Genomic DNA, 17,791 nt, shown 5'->3' on the forward strand with positions numbered 1-17,791 from the left:
CATCTTCAACGATCTGATTTCAGTTCTCGGAACCGAACAGATTCTCACTGATTCAGTTTTTGTTATCTTCGGTCTGAATTTACCGCACAGCCAGCGACCTTTAACAATCGCACAGGCTGCATCGTAGGTTTTATTTTCTACGTTGTAGTGCTGTACAAATCTATCTGTATAGATTATACAGGCGTACTGTGGGAGAGGCAGAAGTTCGATTGGCAGAGGATATTCTTCTTCATAAGTCAAATCATTCAGTTCTTTGAATTGCGGAGCAAAATAGTATTTTACGTCGTCCGCAGCAAGAGAATTTTCCCACTGTATCCATTTCGGATCCAGTGATATTGTAGGCAGGTTTACTGGACTGTATAGCGCCTCGAAGGCGGATTCCGCCGTGAGGACATTAATCCTTTTGCCATTTGCTAGTTCTCGTTCATTTGCTATTGCAGTTTGCACTGCTTTGACATTATTTTCTGTGAGACTGAATGTTTTTTCCGCTTGTGTGTACAAGTGAGATTTAATAGAAATTGGTACCTTCTCTCCCTCATTAGAGGTCAGGTACGTGAATCCGCATCTTCCTGGGATGACTCGGATTACAAGATCGATTGTATTGTCACGTGTGTCTAATTTTGTTTTTGCTAACATGTCTGTTTGCAGTGATCTCAAAATTTCTGTGTGTTTTTGAGTCCAGTTGATTTGTTTAAAATCAGGTTTAATTAATTCGTAGAGAGGTTTAACCCTCTCCGCATAATTTAGAATGTAAGTTCTTCCGAAATTCATGAAGCCTAGAATTGATTGTAAGTTCTTCAGCGTTTTTGGTGCTTGGAGTACAGCGCACTTCTCTAGGAAGTTGTCCGCTAGGCTTTTGCCTTCACTTGATAATTCGTATCCTAAAAATAATACTGTCAGATGGGCAATTCAAGACTTTTTAAAGTTGAATTTGTAACCCTCTGCTGTGAACCCAAGTATAATGGTGTTCACTCTTTTCAAGTGAGTATCCAAGTCGTCGTCTGTAAGATAGATGTCATCGACATAAGATAATGCCTCATCATCATATATTTGTAGTAACTCTGTTACTCTAGCTGAGAATAATCCTGGGCTATTCTTGAACCCTTGTGGGAGTCGACAGAAATTTTTCTGCGACCCAAATATTGAGAAAGCGGTCAAGTACCTGCTTTCTGGTGAAATGTTTTGACAAAAGAAACCATTAGAAATATCTAATGTCGTTTTATATTTTTTCCTAACTATGTTATTCATCAGTGCTGCACTATGTGAGTTTTGTACCGCAAATGTTTTGCAACACGAGTTAAGGTGTCTGTAGTCCAAGACTAGACGATATGAATTGTCTGGTTTGGAGACAGGAAACAAAGGATTGTTCATTTGAGAGGTGCATGTTTCAATCACCCCCTGATATTCAAGTTGATCTGAAATCTCCCTGACTTGTTTTTTAGCTTCTTGCTTAACTGGGTACTGCCTTTGTGCAGTCGGTTGATTTTTTTAACTGGATTTTGTGAGGAGGAGAGTCCTCATCCCATCCTACATGATTCTTATACAATGCAGGTGCTTGAGCAACTGCCCATTTCCTTGCATAAGTATATCTTTTGTGAATCGGAATGTGATTCGAAAAGGCAGGCATAATCATTTCTTCGCCACAAGGGCACTCCCTGACAAACTCTGGGGGCCAATCTTTTTCAGCTAACAGGATGTCATAGCCTTTTGAGAGGTTATCCCAAAATAGACCCCTTATTTTCCTAGTCTTATCACCCTCCATACGCAATGTTATTTCGTATATCTTATGAGGTTCACTCACTCTGGTGTCGGCAGTTTCTACTTGAATGTATTCATTCGTGTCCACTGTCTCCAGATGACTCATCAGGATCTTGCGAGCTATGCTGATTTCTGCTGCACTGTCTAACATTGTCTGAGCCCACTCCCCGTTTTTCAACTGTGTCCTCAGTATTCTCGGCATGTTCGATGACTCTAATACTGGCTACCTTCTTTTTTGGAAATTGTGAGTTTTTACTTTGAGCAGGTTCCTTGTCTTTGGACTTGGTGTGCTCTCCTGGGTCTGACCGTCCTCTTCTTTCCGATTTCTGCGAAAAAGATCGAGAGGGACGTGTATCAATACTTTGATATCTATCAGGCTTCTTCAGATTATCCCTATTTCTAAGGTTATATCTTTTCTCAGAGGGCTCCCTTTGGGGAGACTGGTGTTCTCGAGTCGGAGTTCTTTCCCTCCGTCGAGGAGACCTTCCTCTGGACTGGAAAACTTTTTCCTTGGGAGTGGATTGTTTATTTCCATCCCAGCTCTTTTTAGGAGTGTTTGAATTATTTTTAATAAATAATTTTTCAGGATTTTCGAGCAATTGGGGTTTTACTGGTTTCCCACCAAAGCTGTCTCTACCTAATTCTTCATAGCATTTCTCTATGATTCTGGCAAGCTCAATTGGTTGATCTGTTATATCTGTTTCCCTCAATTTCTGGCGGATCGCCACAGATGCTGCTTCTCCTTTTATGTTTGCTAGTAATATAGCAGTGACCTGCTTGAAGTCTTTCAGTAATTTCATACCAAGAGTTAAAGCGGGTTCTGGACCGTATTCATTCTGAATCTGTTTTAGCACATCTGGTATTACCGCCATTGACGGAACACCATGTGTTTTTGTGTAAATGGAAGCAAAGACTGTACCCCAAGTGTCACAGTCCTCTACGTGTGGTGCGACCCCCATTGGAAGGCAGATGTTCAGAATCCTGTGTTTCTCAAGAGGGGTAGTATTCGGAAATACTGCCTCTATTTGAGTAATTTTCTGCGCTAACCAGAAAGGAATTTGTTCCCGTTTTATGGGTGTTTTACCAAGACATGATTGTATGTTCTCTGGTGTAATCTTATTTGTGTTCCCCTGATGAGGGGTCAGCTGTGGAACGTTAACAGCTGGTTGGACTGTTGCAGTCCACATTACATATTGGACTAATTGTCTATGTATTTTAATTAATGTTTTTAGCTGTATTAACAGCTCCTCTTTTGAAATTTTTTCAATGTCCGGATGTGGTGTGTAGCTGGCTAGAACCGGCCACGTTGCTCCTGGTCTACCTAGTGGACCGAGCCTGGTTATATGATCATTGTGTTTTAGGGCGCCTTTAAACCAGAGCAGGTGCTCTTGGTATTTTAATGGAATTTCAATCTCCTCGAAAGGAGCGTACTCATCCGGTGGTTTCTCTATTTTGTAATAGTGAAACTCTTTTGTTCTAGCGTTTGCCGCTGGAAAGTTTATCCATGAATAGAATACCTCTGTCTGCCGATATTTGTGAGCCTCTACCACGAAGACGACTGTACCACCTTGTGTGGTCAGTCCATTTTCTATAAGTTTTAACGTTATAGATTTTCTTAAGTTTACCGGATGACAACTGCACCCGGGTCAGTAATCCCTGTACCATCGGGATTCTGCTGAGTCGCATTTACTGCGGTCTCATCATCTGACATTTTATTGTCAGGAAGGTTTTGCAGAGCAGGTCTCCAAGGAGACAAAGATTAGGTGCACAATATTTTGGAACACTGTATCCTTCAACGTTGAATAAACCAGAGCTTTACATAGGAATCTCTTCCTGCTAAGGTCGGACGGATTTTAACCTTTCACCCACTCCAGACGTCTATTGGAGTATTTACGGGAGAAAGGGGTCTGTGTGAAAAATGCACGACTGAGTTACTCTAACGTCTTGCGTTAGTTTATCGCCTTACCAAACGTTGGGCGCCATGTAGTGGAGTTCTTATTTTCCCAATATGCCCTGCGCATTGGAATAACAAACAGTAGTATCGACGTAGAAGTGCGGATCTTCCAGGCCTCTACTGACTATGCTAAACTTAATTGGGTTTGTTACCAACTAGCTCAGAGATCACTGGAAACTTTCTTGACTGAATAGGAAGTGATCAGCTTCCTTGGCACAGACAAGAAGGGATTCAGTTTTCCAACAACCGTGCAACATGACAACTTTGCTCCTTAGATAAGAGTCAATCTCTAGGGTCGTGTGAAACAATAGACAGTTATTTTACTCAGTCAGTTATAGTGCAGATTACTTTCACCATTATGTAGAGAATAGAGAGACAGGCGTTTTCAATAAAAAGGTATTATTTATTGAACAGTCTTTCTTCTCATACAAGAGAAATGAATTGCCACAATTGCAAGACTAGTTATAATACAAGTGCGTACAGTAAAATGAGGATTGTGAAATAATACTGTAAAAGCATTGATATGGTTTCTTAGCCATACAATGGTTTAAAATGAATAAAACATATACATCCATATATATATTTAGACTAACATACTCAACTGGTGCTTCTAACTACGCCTACCCCAGTGTACCTGACCTAAGCCTAACACGTGGATGGGAGTAAATAGCAAGTTTAAGTTAAGTTGATTTTGCCAAGGTTTGCTTCAAGAATTCTCTCTAAGGGTTTAGTCAACACCATACCTCTGGAATAGAATGTTGGAGGTCTGGTATCTCCTTCCAGGATTCGATATCTCGGTCACTCGCAAGAGTGGGCCAGGAACGCCAGAGCTGGATTTTCTCAGCAGGAGAAAAGACAGCGTCTCTCTCAGCGCGTCGAGGAGGAGGAGGAGGGGCAGCGTCTGCGGGCAGCTTGCACTTGTTGGGTTCTGCCGGGGACAGCTGGTCTGCTCCTTGTTCACCACACTATCGTTCGCTCGTTAGCAGCGGTAGCGACACCGATAGCATCAGCAGCAACAACTCGCTCGCTTAAGGCAACGTTGGTAATATTTATACCTGAAAGGTGCCTTGTTTGACGTAAGTTTTTGGACATAAGACGACATTTTAAGATGTCACTAGGAAGTGATCGTCTATCAGTGCTCATTAGAGTTCTATTACTAATCAAAACATAGCAAGCGGGGATTTCCCAGGTTGCTGAGTTTTTATCTTGTTGAAGAACTCGGAGTGTTAATCTAGGAATCTAAGATAGCGGCTTCAGCTGTGTCATTTTGCTAATGAGCTGCAGAGGAAGCTGCAGGAGGAATGTGGCTCTGATCGGGTGAGGTCAGAGACAAGTTTCTGTAATATCACACTTGAACGTTTATGCCATTATATGGAAATAAATGGATTATAGCCGTATAGGGGCATAAGGTCATAGGGTCGATCGGGGTCCTAGATTAGAACACAACACCTTCAGAACCCAGGGCCGTCAAAAGCATCTAAAAGCCCAAGCTGACTAGAGTCCACCAGCCAAGTACTATCAAAAGAAGCTTGAACACACATTGATAAAGGTATTTCGTTTTGCGATTGAGTTTATATTTTTTCTTGCAAAAAGGTTTTATGTGGCTGTCCACTCAGCTTGTTACTCCCATTGCAGGAAATCCTGTTATGGGTTATGTGTTCTAGGTTTAGTGGACTAGTGCATAACATTACAATAAAAAGACTTATACATATAGCACTTGAAAGTGTAGCTTTAGTTGCTGAATATTTGTGATTACAAATAAATCCCCTTTCACAATAGGCATTCCTGCTGCAGCTGCGAAATTCAAAGCACTGATCTCACGATTTTCACCATTGCATTTGTAAAAATCGAATAACTTTCTCTTTATTCCTCTTCCCCTGCCTTGTCCATCTCAACTTCTATATATGTGTAAACCTACAGCTAAACCCGAGCCGCTTTCAGTGGCGGGCCTTGGCGGGGTCGCGAACCCCAAATCTCAACAACAATCGTTTTGCCGGTTTCCCACAAACGATGCCAGGGCCACAAGTATTCCTTTTCAGCGTGTTTTTATTTTAAGCCAAGTCACTCGGCGCGTTTCGGAGGCAACCTCCTTGTTCACAAGTACGAGTGCAATGCAAATCACAGTGTTTATACAATATCATGTGACACACCTTTACGTAATAGACAGTGACAATAGATTCAAGGTGTTTGAACGTCCTCGCAGCTGGAAAAACAGACTTGTTTAGTCAGTGTTGGGAGATACATCGTGAGTGTAAGGGTTCACCAGGCTTATTCCGCAGGAGCGTCAGGAACCTGAAGACAAGTCCTCAACCTTCCCCTGCCACCTATCGCCCCTATCGGACACTAGTGAGCGACAGGTAGGAAGGGGAAAGAAGGGAAACAAAACAAGGATAGATGGGGAAGGAATCTCTGCTTGCAATCCTCTCTTGCTGCCAGGTGTAGCCACTCAGTCACTGTAAGGAAAATATATTAAACACTCAGTCATGTTTACATTCACCTTCTTTGGGAACAACAATAACGTTTCTTGGCCCGTTCTACCTATTTGCATGGAATGGTCATCTCTCTTGTGTCATGGAAAAGCAGTAATCACAGTATTCTAAGGACTGGAGAAAAACACAACAGACACGATCAAGGACTGCAACTCTGTATGGAACGGAATAGAGAGATCTAAATGCTATCTCACCAGTGAAGACTCTGATAGATGCAAGGGTACTAAGGTCAGGCAGAAAACAGATCAGTCGTTGCTAGAACCTGTATGCCTAGGAAACATGCATAGATGTGTTTATACATCAACGTAACCCCTTAAAGAACAAATATATAAATGCAGCGCTGCGCGCTGTTACCATGACCCAGAGGAGGGCAGCAAAGTCTCTTTGAATCCCAGCTGGAAGTGGAAGGAAGTGTGCAAGATTTCCGGGGTGGTGGAAATAAGGGGAAATAAACAATAAAGGGATAGAGACGGCAAAACCTAACAAACCTCACGGGAATGAAAACCGGCGGAACGGAACAGGCAGTCACCGGCCAGCCGACCGGAGAAACTCCGGCCGGCGGACAGAAGACCAAACTAGACCGTCCGGCACGACTCTCAAACGCTCCGTCAATCATCCCCTTTTGTATGGGCAAACCAAGCATGCACAGGAGAATGTGAGGGTTGAGGCTGGGCAAACCAAGCATGCACAGGAGAATGTGAGGGTTAAATCCGGGCACACCACGCGTGCACAAGAAAATGTGAGGGTTGAGGCTGGGCAGACCACGCATGTACAAGAGAATGTGAGGGTTGAGGCTGGGCACATCACGCATGCACCCTACAGAGCAGATTTAATATTTTTTAGTGCAACATAGTTCAGCAGTTAGGTGCAGCGCTGTGATGTTTGAGGGGGAGAGAGCCGCGCTGAGCCAGATTTATGAAATACAGCATGCTGCTGCTCACTACCCCTGCACTAGTACACAGTCTACCTAGTGCCACGCAAACCCTTTACACCATAAGTCAGAAGAATGTGTGCTGTCTAGTATAGGATTAGTACGGGAAACACACCACACAAAACACAGTTCAAAATCCTATACATAGAGTAATCCTTCAAATACTCCAGAGTTTCTGTTTGTGCTGTAAAGTGCTGCACAGGTTGTGTTTGTGCTGTGGAATGCAGGTCAGGTTGTGTTTGTGCTGTAAAGTGCAGGGCAGGTTGTGTTTGTGCTGTAAAGTGCTGCACAGGTTGTGTTTGTGCTGTAAAGTGCTGGCCAGGTTGTGTTTGTGCTGTAAAGTGCAAAGCAGGTTGTGTTTGTGCTGTAAAGTGCAGGGCAGGTTGTGTTTGTGCTGTAAAGTGCAGCACACATGCAATGTGTGGAGTGTTTGAAGAAGTGACAACGTTTCTCCGTGTTATCACCTAATTCAAGTTTTTTTTTAACATAAAATGAACAGATCCTCAATACTCTCACAATGCGATATTGAAGCCTTGTACATTTTTCCATATTTCCGCATGTCGCTAATATATGAAGTATCGCGTGTCCATGGCGGTGATAGAAAGGAGGAGTTTATTTCTAACAGAATGCTCCACCCACAGATCTGCTTCCTCCTCAGATACTGACACCTTCCAACTCTCTCAGCAGCATTCCACATTGGGTGTTGCCTCAGAGACTCTGGGATGTTACAGCTCTGTTGAAGAGACTGCAAGAACTTTGTGTGAATAGTGAGTCGTGATCATTTGAGGTGTTACATGTGATTGTGCAAATCTGTGCCTGCCCTGTGTGTAGGTCTCTGGGAGTAGGTGATGCCTGTGAATGGCTTGGACGAAGCCTAACCTTACAATACAAAATGTATGGAAGTGATTTGTGTGTGCGAGACAGTGTGTATGTGCATGTTTGTGATTGGTCGTCTTGGGTGGACACATTATATATGAGCGTGTAAGCGACTGATCCGTTTGATTACTTATTTCCAGAGTGTAGGTCTTTGTGCCTGGGGATGAATTGTATTTCACGTGTGTGCGTGCACTGGAGAGCACAATGCCTGTGTAATTGTGCAGCATTGAAGATGTGGTTAAGAGATACCTGGTTTGTCACATTAATCCATTTATAAATAAGGTATGAGACTGTACAAGTGAGAGTTGGAGTTTGTGTCACATCTATGAGTACACAATTGAATGGACTTTTTGAAGAGCAATTTTTTGTGTGTGTGTTTGTTGCAAACATTTGGCGTGTGTGTTGCAAGCATTTTGCCAAAGACACGCCTGTCTGCTCCCAGGCACACCTGGCCACCACCCCTGAGACCAGAAGTCAGGTAGTATACTCAATATTTCTCATATTCTGCATAAGATCTAAAGTCTTTCAGGTACACAGATTTTAGTATCTCCCCCATGTTTGTCTCGTTTTTAGAAGCAAATGGCGTGTATGCCAGCCACACATATAGAGTAATCTGGTACTCAACAGACCTCAGTTTGGACCAACAAACAATAAGACTCTTCTACATCCTCAGATTGAGGAGTCGTTAAAAGCACTTTACTAAACCCACCCTCCCTTGGCAAAGATAAGGTGGAAATACTCAAATTATTAGAATCTTCTTAGCCGGATATCCTTTTCTTAACTGAAACCTGGTTGTCAGAGGAATCTACTCCAGATCTCCAGAAGCCATACCCGAAGATAACCAAAAGAGAACAAGCTCAGAGGAAGGAGTGAGATAGCAGCAATTATTCACCAGTGGGTCCACACATCTGTTTTACAAATTACTCAAACTGAAGGGGTAGATCTGCTTTCCTTTCTCAAGTTTCGAATTGATGACGACAACTCGGTCCCTGAAGATAATGAATTTGCTGATTTAATGTTGTTGAATTTACACCAATAGATTATATGCTCAGGTCGCATAAAACGAAATCCCTTAGATCTGATCTGGGCGTATAATTCGAATTGACTGAATATAATCATCCCTCCTTGCATATGGTCCAATCAGTATTTGATCAGCATTTGTATTCCGGTACATTTTTCTAGCTTGATCCACAAGCAGGAAGTGAAACCATACACACATGGCGATACATTAATACAGAGCCAGTGTTATCAACACTCTCACAATCCCCCCTCTTCCCATCAATTGAAGACATTCTCTCTAAAACAAAATAATCCACTCTGTGGCTCAGACGTGCTAGTGATCCACACCCCGCAAATCCAACAGCGTGTTATAAACCGCATCAGACCAGTGCCCTGGTACAAGCCAGAGTTAAAGGAGGCGAAACCTGTATTGCATCAACACTGGCGGGAAAGGGATGATGAAGAGAGCAAAATCACGTTTTAAATTGAGCTTGAGGAATAGAAAGCCAAACCCGTTCCATGCAAAGTCCTCTTAATAGGCAACAAAAATCTTAGAAGCAAATGAAAATTGTTTTTTGATATCCTGAATGATTAGTCGCCCCCAGATGAAATGAGAACTTCCCTGACTCCTATCGAGGCATTCTGTGACAATCTAAAGACTTAACAAAAACATTCTTTAAAGATCGTGTAAACAAATACAGCAGCAGTAATTCTGAAGTTGAGTCTGAAAAGAACTCTACTCTCCTTATCCTTGTTTGAAGAAATAAACAGGCTTCATGAATTTATGATCAAGGTCAAATCCGGGTCAACAACTGACCCTTGCCCTCCAGCAGTCATGGAATCTCTGACCTCAGCAATCATTCAATCAATCAGCATTTATAGAGCGTACCCCAAGGATATCTGGGCGCTGCGGGTGCTGCGTCTCCATTGAAAAGCGAGGTCTTGAGCAGTCCCCTGCAGAGCGTTTTCATCAAGTCAGCAGCTCAAGCTGTCGCTCCAAGCGCGCTTCATAATGTTGTAGAGCTCACGTTACTGAAAAACCAGGGAGAAGTCCCGGATATAACCAAGAATTATAGGCCAATATCTCTGCTCCCTTAACCTGCAAAAACTATTGGTCAGAGACCTGTCTTCAAGAGGTTCCGGGCTTTATAACTACTCCAGCTCTCAGATAATTCTTATCAATGGAATGCCCGCCTCACCACTCCAGTATCAAAATATGATGCAATTTGATGATTACTTGATGAGGTTCAATCAGCTAAAACTGGATATTGACCAAACTGAGATTGTAATTTGAAAGAATAAGACCAACGTTTGGAGCCAACTTTACTCTCCAACAAAAATTAGATTGTTACCGGAGCCTAAACCCACAGCTAAAAGCCTCTGAGTGATAATCGATAGCAATCTTAGCAAGAACCAGCTGCTGGAGCAGTAGGATCTAAATGCAGATTTGTACTGAAACTGCTTCAGAAACTAACCTCACTCCTCCCACTTTACACAAGAAAAGCAATAGCGGTGGCCGCAGTCCTATCTAGATCGCATTATGCCAACAGAGTATATGTAAGAATACCCAATATCACCATTGATAGACTACAAGTAATTCACAACGACGCAGCTTGTTTTCTACATCATCTTAAGAGGTGGGCACGCGCCACACCTATATTGAAATAACAAATCCACTACCAGACTCTCTGCCTCAGCCCTAAAGGGGTGAGAAGTCTAGCCCCTCACTTCATTGTAAACCAGGTGGAAATGCATTCACCCGTTCAAAAGCAGAGATCTCCCCACTTGAATTTACTTGCTATTGCAAAATTATAGAAGATCAGATCAGGTGGACGTAGCTTTGGTACAAGCTCCTTTCATCCAGAAATCTGACAGCCCACATGGCTACTCATACTACATTCTTCCCTGGTCTGATTGGTTGTCTCCTCGATTATGTATTTCTGATTGAGTTCCAAGAAACCCCAGGTTGAACATGCTCTCTATATATGCAATGACATAACAAGCGTTTTGTAGATCCTGTAGAGGTTTGGTATGTTGGCGCGTGCTTCAGTCACTGACCTGAATACTGCAAAAGAGAGGTGTACAGTGCAATTGAGGATGATAGTGATAGCGCAGTCTTGTCTGCCAGGGTATTATAAAACTTTCATTGCTGCAAGGCAGTTACAATATTCTTTTTTCTTTTTTTCATAACCATGTACAATTTGAGCAGACCAGAGAATAGACATAGTGTTGGAAGCACATTTCAAATCCATGCCTTTCATAATATATGAACTATGTTGCGGGTTTTGTGACATTTTAATGATTCATTTTTTTCTGGTTTTAGAAATAAGCGATGTTCTCGGATCACACTGAGGTTGGTGAGACAGGAAAGAGTATTTTGACCTAACTGTCCTGTGATAACGTGTTGTCTTTTCTCTTTTCCTCTCCTCTGCAGACACTTGAGACTTGAACTTCAATTTACCAGAATGGGGAGAAGACGGACTCCAGGAAAGAAAGTGACAGCGCAGTGTTCACGTGAATCCGTAAGAGCCACAGTCCCATCTTTACCTCTTGACGTCTCAGCTTCAAGATCCCGAAAAGATACTCAGAGGGACCAGGAGCTGGAACCGCTTTCGGAGAACCTGCCCCACATTATCCTTTTATCAATGCTGGAGGAGTTGGAAGCCAAACTGGATAACTTGCTGAATACTGTGGAAAACGTACCTTCTAGAGTCGCTGGGCTGATTAAGAAAATCTGGATAGAAAAGGATCAAGGTTACCTAGATAATGGTGCAGTGTCTTTGGAGGTGGTCTGTCCGGTGAGTATTAGAGGATGTGCTGTTAGCCGGTCTCCTGCGACACCTCAACTGGACAGGCCAGGGGAACCGAGCGTGTGTCTTCAGCCGGTGTTCTCTGATGGGCATGCACCAAAGCAGGACTGTACGGTCTCCTCGCCAACTGATGTTCAAGGGCGTCCAGAGGAGCCAAACCTTTGTCTACAGCCAATGTTTCCTGATCGACCTCACCCACAGCAGGACCAGTGCGTGCAGCCTGGGTTTCCAGATGGAAATGGAGTACAGCAGGATTGTCCTGTATCCCGGTGCCCTCAGACAGATCCTCCAGGCAGATCACTGAAGGCAAAGCTGTCTCTTCACTCGGAATGTGTTGATGGGCAGACACTACAGCAAGACCAGAGCATCCAGTCAGCGTTCCCAGAACAGTGGGAGCCAGATGAGCCCCTGAAGCAAGAACCATCCCCATTGTCTACTAATAGCTGGGACCAGCAACAGAACCTCTGCCCACACCCACTATTTCCTGAAGGACACGAACCACAGCAAAACCACAGTATACAACCCGCGCTACCAGATAGGAACGGACCGGATGATCCCTTGGAGGAAGAATTGATGTGTTTTGATTTCCAAGATCCACAGGATAACCGCAGCCTACAACCTGTGTCGCCTGATGGGAAGTCATCAGATGAACACTTCGAGTCTGGGCTATTGTCCTTTGATGAGTTGGGGTCACAACAAACCCAGTGCCTCCAGCAACACCTATGCTTGAAGCAGGAACTTCCTTATGCACAGGATCCAAACGTGAACTACGAGCTTGAATCCATGCGCCCTGGAGCACAGGAACCAGAGCAGAAAGACAAACTAGAACCGGCCTGTACTGATGCACATGGTTCAGATCAAAAGTACAAGCTAGAACCACTGCACACTGTGGCACAGGACTGAGAGCTAGAGTCAGTGCTTTCTGAAGCACAGGAACCGGATCAGAACGACGAGCTAGATCAGACCTGTGCAGATGCACCGAGTTCAGATCAAAAGTACAAGCTAGAACCTCCCTGTCCTGATGCAGAGGGTTCAGATCAGAACTACATACTCGAACCACTGCACCCTGAAACACAGCATCAACATCAGAACTGCAAGGCAGAACTGCTCTGTCCTGATGAGCGGGGTCAGTGTGTGCCTCCATCATTCCTAGGACTGGATACAAATACTGCAGATGAAGACTCAATGGAGAGAGGAAATACAAAATCACATTTATTGCTATTCGAAGCTACCCCAGGTATGTGTTTGGCTATAAATGGACTCTCGGAGTGCATACTAACACATGTAATCTCTTCAAAATGCATATGGGTAGATTGTAGAAAGTCTCTGAGTGGAGGATTATGGTTTGGATGGAACCCACTGAGCGATACTGACCCCCAAAGTACGAGTACACAGGGTGCAGATGTTTCCCTGCATTCTCCTCCTCTGGTTCCACACAGGACTGCATCCTTCCTGTGCAGAAACAGGCCTGGTTATGGGACTCTGCATGAGACAAATAGGCCAGTAGCTCCCGTCCTTCCTTGTTCGTCGCCATTCCAGGCTGAGGAACTGGAAATAGTGCTATTCATGGGAGGAATTACTGGCCAGAATCACACGTAATAGTCGGATGCAAGTGATGTGGTGTTCATTGAGAATAGCAGACATGTGCAGTCTAGAGCTCTAGAGAGGGAACTGTGTTTCTAGTTGCACAGTTACAGTGGGTAAGACACAGTCGTCTCCAGTTCCTGATATAAAAATCCTAGTCTGTATTTGGCCTCAACAGCAGGGCCGACCAGGGATGTTGTTGTCACTGCAGGGTTCTCCAGGAGTGCACACCACCTCATGATGGACAGATAAACAAAGGTTTTGGAACTCTGAGGTGACTTGCAATAATCTTATTATATGCACCAGGTGGTACTTTATCCCGTATAATACATGGTCACACATCACCTTTCCCACAAACCTTGGTGCGTAGCTCCTACATATGCAGCAGCTAACATGTTTGCAAACATGAAGAATAAACTTAAAACTGTTAGATATTTGTTGCAAAGAGATGTTAGAAACAGTTCAATAAAAGCCCATTGAAAAAAAAGCTGCAGTAGCTCGGAACGTGTAGAAACATGCAGAAAGATTCCACCCTTCCTTTATCTAAGGAAACTAATAAACATATTCCCTCTGCTTCTCATAGTAAACTAGTAACATACAGCAGAAGTAAGAAAAGAAAAGTACTGTTTGTTGCTTTAAACAGCTGCTTCAATTATGCTTCGTGACTTGACCTATCTTTCACATCAGCTGCTGGCGCTGGCAGCAGGCATTGTGCCCTCAGAACGCGACTGTAATAACGTATAAAAGCCGAGTTCTGACGTCTTTTCTTCATTATCACTGACTTAGTGCATCACAAATTCCTGATTATAAAGAAATTAGAGACTGCCATTTATACAGGGATTACAGAATCCATTTAATATAATTATATATATACACATATAATAACTTTGGCACAGTTCAATGAATCTGCACAAAACTATTTGGGATTGGCATGGCTAGTTTCATGCAGTGTTTTTTTTGTGGTCCTCAAATTAAGCCACTAGTCGTTTAAGAAAGAGCTAGCTGGACCTTTAGCCCATGAATGGTCCGTGCATCTGAACTCGCGGACCCAAATGTAAAAATCTATTGGACCCGATTGGATGAGAGAGCTTTTTCGCCCATCCATTTCGGATACGTAAACCCAAAGTTGGGTCTGCGGACCTGAAGCGCCCTGATTGGCTGGCTACATCTCGAACCATTAAATGATGAAGAGACTTCTTCCCCGCATCCTGTAAGAGTACTAAAGAAGCCATAAAGAGCGGTGGTGCCATCCTGCCATCCTGTCTCTCCCTGGCACAGGGGCTGCCTAATGTTAAATGTAGAAAGAAATTGCTGATTTTGAGACGGAGTTTGGATTTTGGACAAACCTTAGGCAGGTGTCTACGCAGGCACAGTAATTGGCCTTGTACCCTGGTGGACATTTGTGATGATCGGAGACCTGCTGCTCGGTCTGAAACCCTATCGATGTCCAATAAGGATACACAAGTTTGCAAGGGTCCGAGAACCCCAAGAAATTGTCCGGGAACACTTAAAAATAAAAATTAAAAAAACATAAGCCAGGCCCTTCAGGGAATCCCCTGCTGTGCCCAGGCACCGTTGAACACCTGTGCCTGCTTGGAGTTGGCTGCAGGGAACTGTTGCGTGTGTATATGATGATAGAAAACAACACTGAAAACAAGCAATGGCAAAGCAAATAGGTGTCTCCTATCCGAAAGCTATTGGCTTTGGTAACGAGTTTTAGCCATTATGTACACGAGTGTGACTGCTGTTCGGCATGGCTAAAAGTTAGTGGCAAGAGGTGATTGGGTTAGATAGAAGGGGGATAAATTGGGGTAGAGTGGAATGGGGTAGATAGTAATCAAGTGGGGTAGATTGGATTGGAGTAGATTTTGGTGGATTGGAGTAGATTGAGGTGGAGTAGGATCGATTGGGGTGGATTGGAGTGGGATAGATTTGGAAAGAGTGGGGTGGAATGAGGTAGATTGGAGTAGAGTGGGGAAGACTGGAGTGGAGTAGATTAGAGTGCAGTATATTGGGGTAGTTTGAATTGCGGTACATTGGACTGGAGTCGAATGGAGTGGAGTTATATAGAGTGGTGTAGGGTAGATTGGGTTGGGGTGGGGTAAAGTGTGGTGGAATTGATTGGAGTAGATTTGAGTGGTGAAGATTGGATGAGGTAGATTGGGATATGTAAATTAGGGGTGGAGTGGGATAGTGTAGATTGGAGTAGGGTGGAGTGGATTAGACTCGACTGGAATGAGGTAGGTTTGGGTAGAGTGGGGTGGAGTGGAATTGGATAGATTGGAGTGGAGTGTTGTGGGGTAGATTAGGGTGTTGTGGAATGGGGTAGATTGGGTGGATTGAGTGGGGTGGTTTGGATGGAGTGGAGAGGGATAGATTGGGTGGAGTGGGGTAGATTACAGTGGAGTGCAGTAGATTATGGTAGATTGTGGTAGTTTGGAGTGGGTAGATTGTGGTAGGAGTGTGGATGAGTTTGATAGATTGCAGTGGGGTAAATTTAAATGGAGTTGGGTAAATTGGACTGAAGTAGAGTTGGGTAGATTGGGGTGAAGTCAGTTAGATTGGAGTAGATTACAGTTGGGGTATATTGGAGCAGAGTGGGTTAAATCTGAGTGGAGTGCGGTAGATTGGGGTGGAGTGGGGTAGCTTGGAGTGGGATGGGGTAGATTGAGTTAGAGTGGGGTAGATAGCAGTGGGTAAATTGGGAATGGATAGATTGGAGAGGGGTGGGGTGGATTGGAGTGGGGCAAGTGGTGTAGAGTAGAGGAGCGTGGAGTAGCGTGTTGTTTCATGGAGTGAGTGGCATATATTGGAGTGGAGTGGCGTAGTGTGGAGTATACTTGGTGTGGTAGCGCACTGCCATTACAGACAACACATTTTCATTTGAAATGATCATTACATTTACACCAAAATATGGTTTTACTGCGCATAAATGATGTTTGCAAATGTCATCCCCTAGTGTATAATGTGTTTCAATCTTATTCAAATATTTTTCTCCACACTTCAGTAATCCAAAACCAATGTGCTTCATTTGTACTAATTCTGATATATTCTGAAACATCAGCACAGTTCTTTTTTTAGGTCTTGCCGCAACAGCGCTTAACTTTGTGGGCTTACTGCCCGCCCATTGCTTTTTATTTGTTTCTTCGAATCTCCTTTAAACAGCCTTGCTTCCCAATGGCTAATCTTTCCTACTTGTCCCTCCTTTACGTAGATTGTTCCCTTCCACGGAGCAGCGTCCCGATACTTGTATCCTTGCAATGGTCCCATATTATCAACTGCTTTAGGCACTTTTTCTTTTTTCTTTGTCTAAGAGCACTTCATATGCGCACTTTTTTCACTCACTCCAAGCTTTTTTGTAAATGGCTGTAATTCTTGTTCATATCTCGTCACATTTGCTGTTCATTCACAGACCGAGATCAAATGTCAGATGATGTTTCCCCTAAACAGCCTGTTATTTCTCTGACTTCAAAGTAAGGGAGCCAGTTCCTCACCGTCTCACTCCTCGCTGCTTGCCTCTCCTTGCTTGTTATTTATAAAAGCAAATGACTTCATTTTCTTGTCTTCACCACCTCCCCTTCGCATAATGGTAGCAGCCGTTTCAACTAAAGTGCTCATGTCTGCTGCTGCCGACCAGAAACTTCACGGTCGACTGTAAAGTTGGCACCTAGGGTACTGGAAGGACGGCTTGGGGTGGAGGGGACATTGGCATGTACAGAGGGCCGTGCCATTGAAGCATCTTCTGGCAGCTCTCACCAGCAGCATCATGACGCGACCCTGCCACATCTGTACGACGTTTCTGGGCCAAAAGCAGTTTAGGATGATAGCTATAAATAATGTAACCAGTCTGTTTGCTACGTACAATCCACTGTACTAAATGATATGAGGTATTCTTAGTACATGTATTTCTAAAATGTCAATTGTTGTAATATTCAGGACACATACTATTGTAATGCAAGTTGATCTCTAGTAATGTTTAGGACATGTATTATTTGTAAAGTAGAAATGCTTTCCACTTAAAATTGAATATATGTACTTGGTAGTTTGTTTAAAGGACTAAACAAACCAAATGTCAGAAGTACAGTGCTATAGAATTGTGAAGCACTCCGATACCCAGTTGGGTCATGTTTGCGCTATATAAAACACTGAATTAATAAATGAATAACACACCTGAATGCGGGGAGATCTCTCCCACACACACCTGGTGCCTGCTGTGAAGAAGGTGTGTGAGGGCTGAAAAATTACCTTCACGCCCTTCAAGGCCAGCGCCCTCGATGCTGCCTGCGTGGTGGCCATATTGAAGCAGAAAATCACCAGGACATCTCAGGCATTTACACCCAATATCGTGAAAGATGGCAAGCCCGTAGGCTGATTTGGAAATTATTGGGCA

General features: G+C 43.6%; 1 protein-coding gene across 1 annotated transcript in view; it reads left to right on the top strand.

Moving 5' to 3' along the window:
- LOC144757114 (uncharacterized) overlaps positions 1-17,791 on the top strand; it is a 73,974-nt gene that overhangs the window by 33,032 nt on the left and 23,151 nt on the right. The window contains exon 3 of the mRNA XM_078646359.1: positions 11,442-13,054. Within this exon, the coding sequence (XP_078502485.1) occupies positions 11,442-12,720 (1,279 nt within the window). The 3' untranslated portion in view covers positions 12,721-13,054. The remainder of the gene's footprint in view (positions 1-11,441; positions 13,055-17,791) is intronic.

This window comes from Lissotriton helveticus, chromosome 1_1 (genome assembly GCF_964261635.1).
Source record: "Lissotriton helveticus chromosome 1_1, aLisHel1.1, whole genome shotgun sequence".
Lineage (NCBI taxonomy): Eukaryota > Metazoa > Chordata > Amphibia > Caudata > Salamandridae > Lissotriton > Lissotriton helveticus.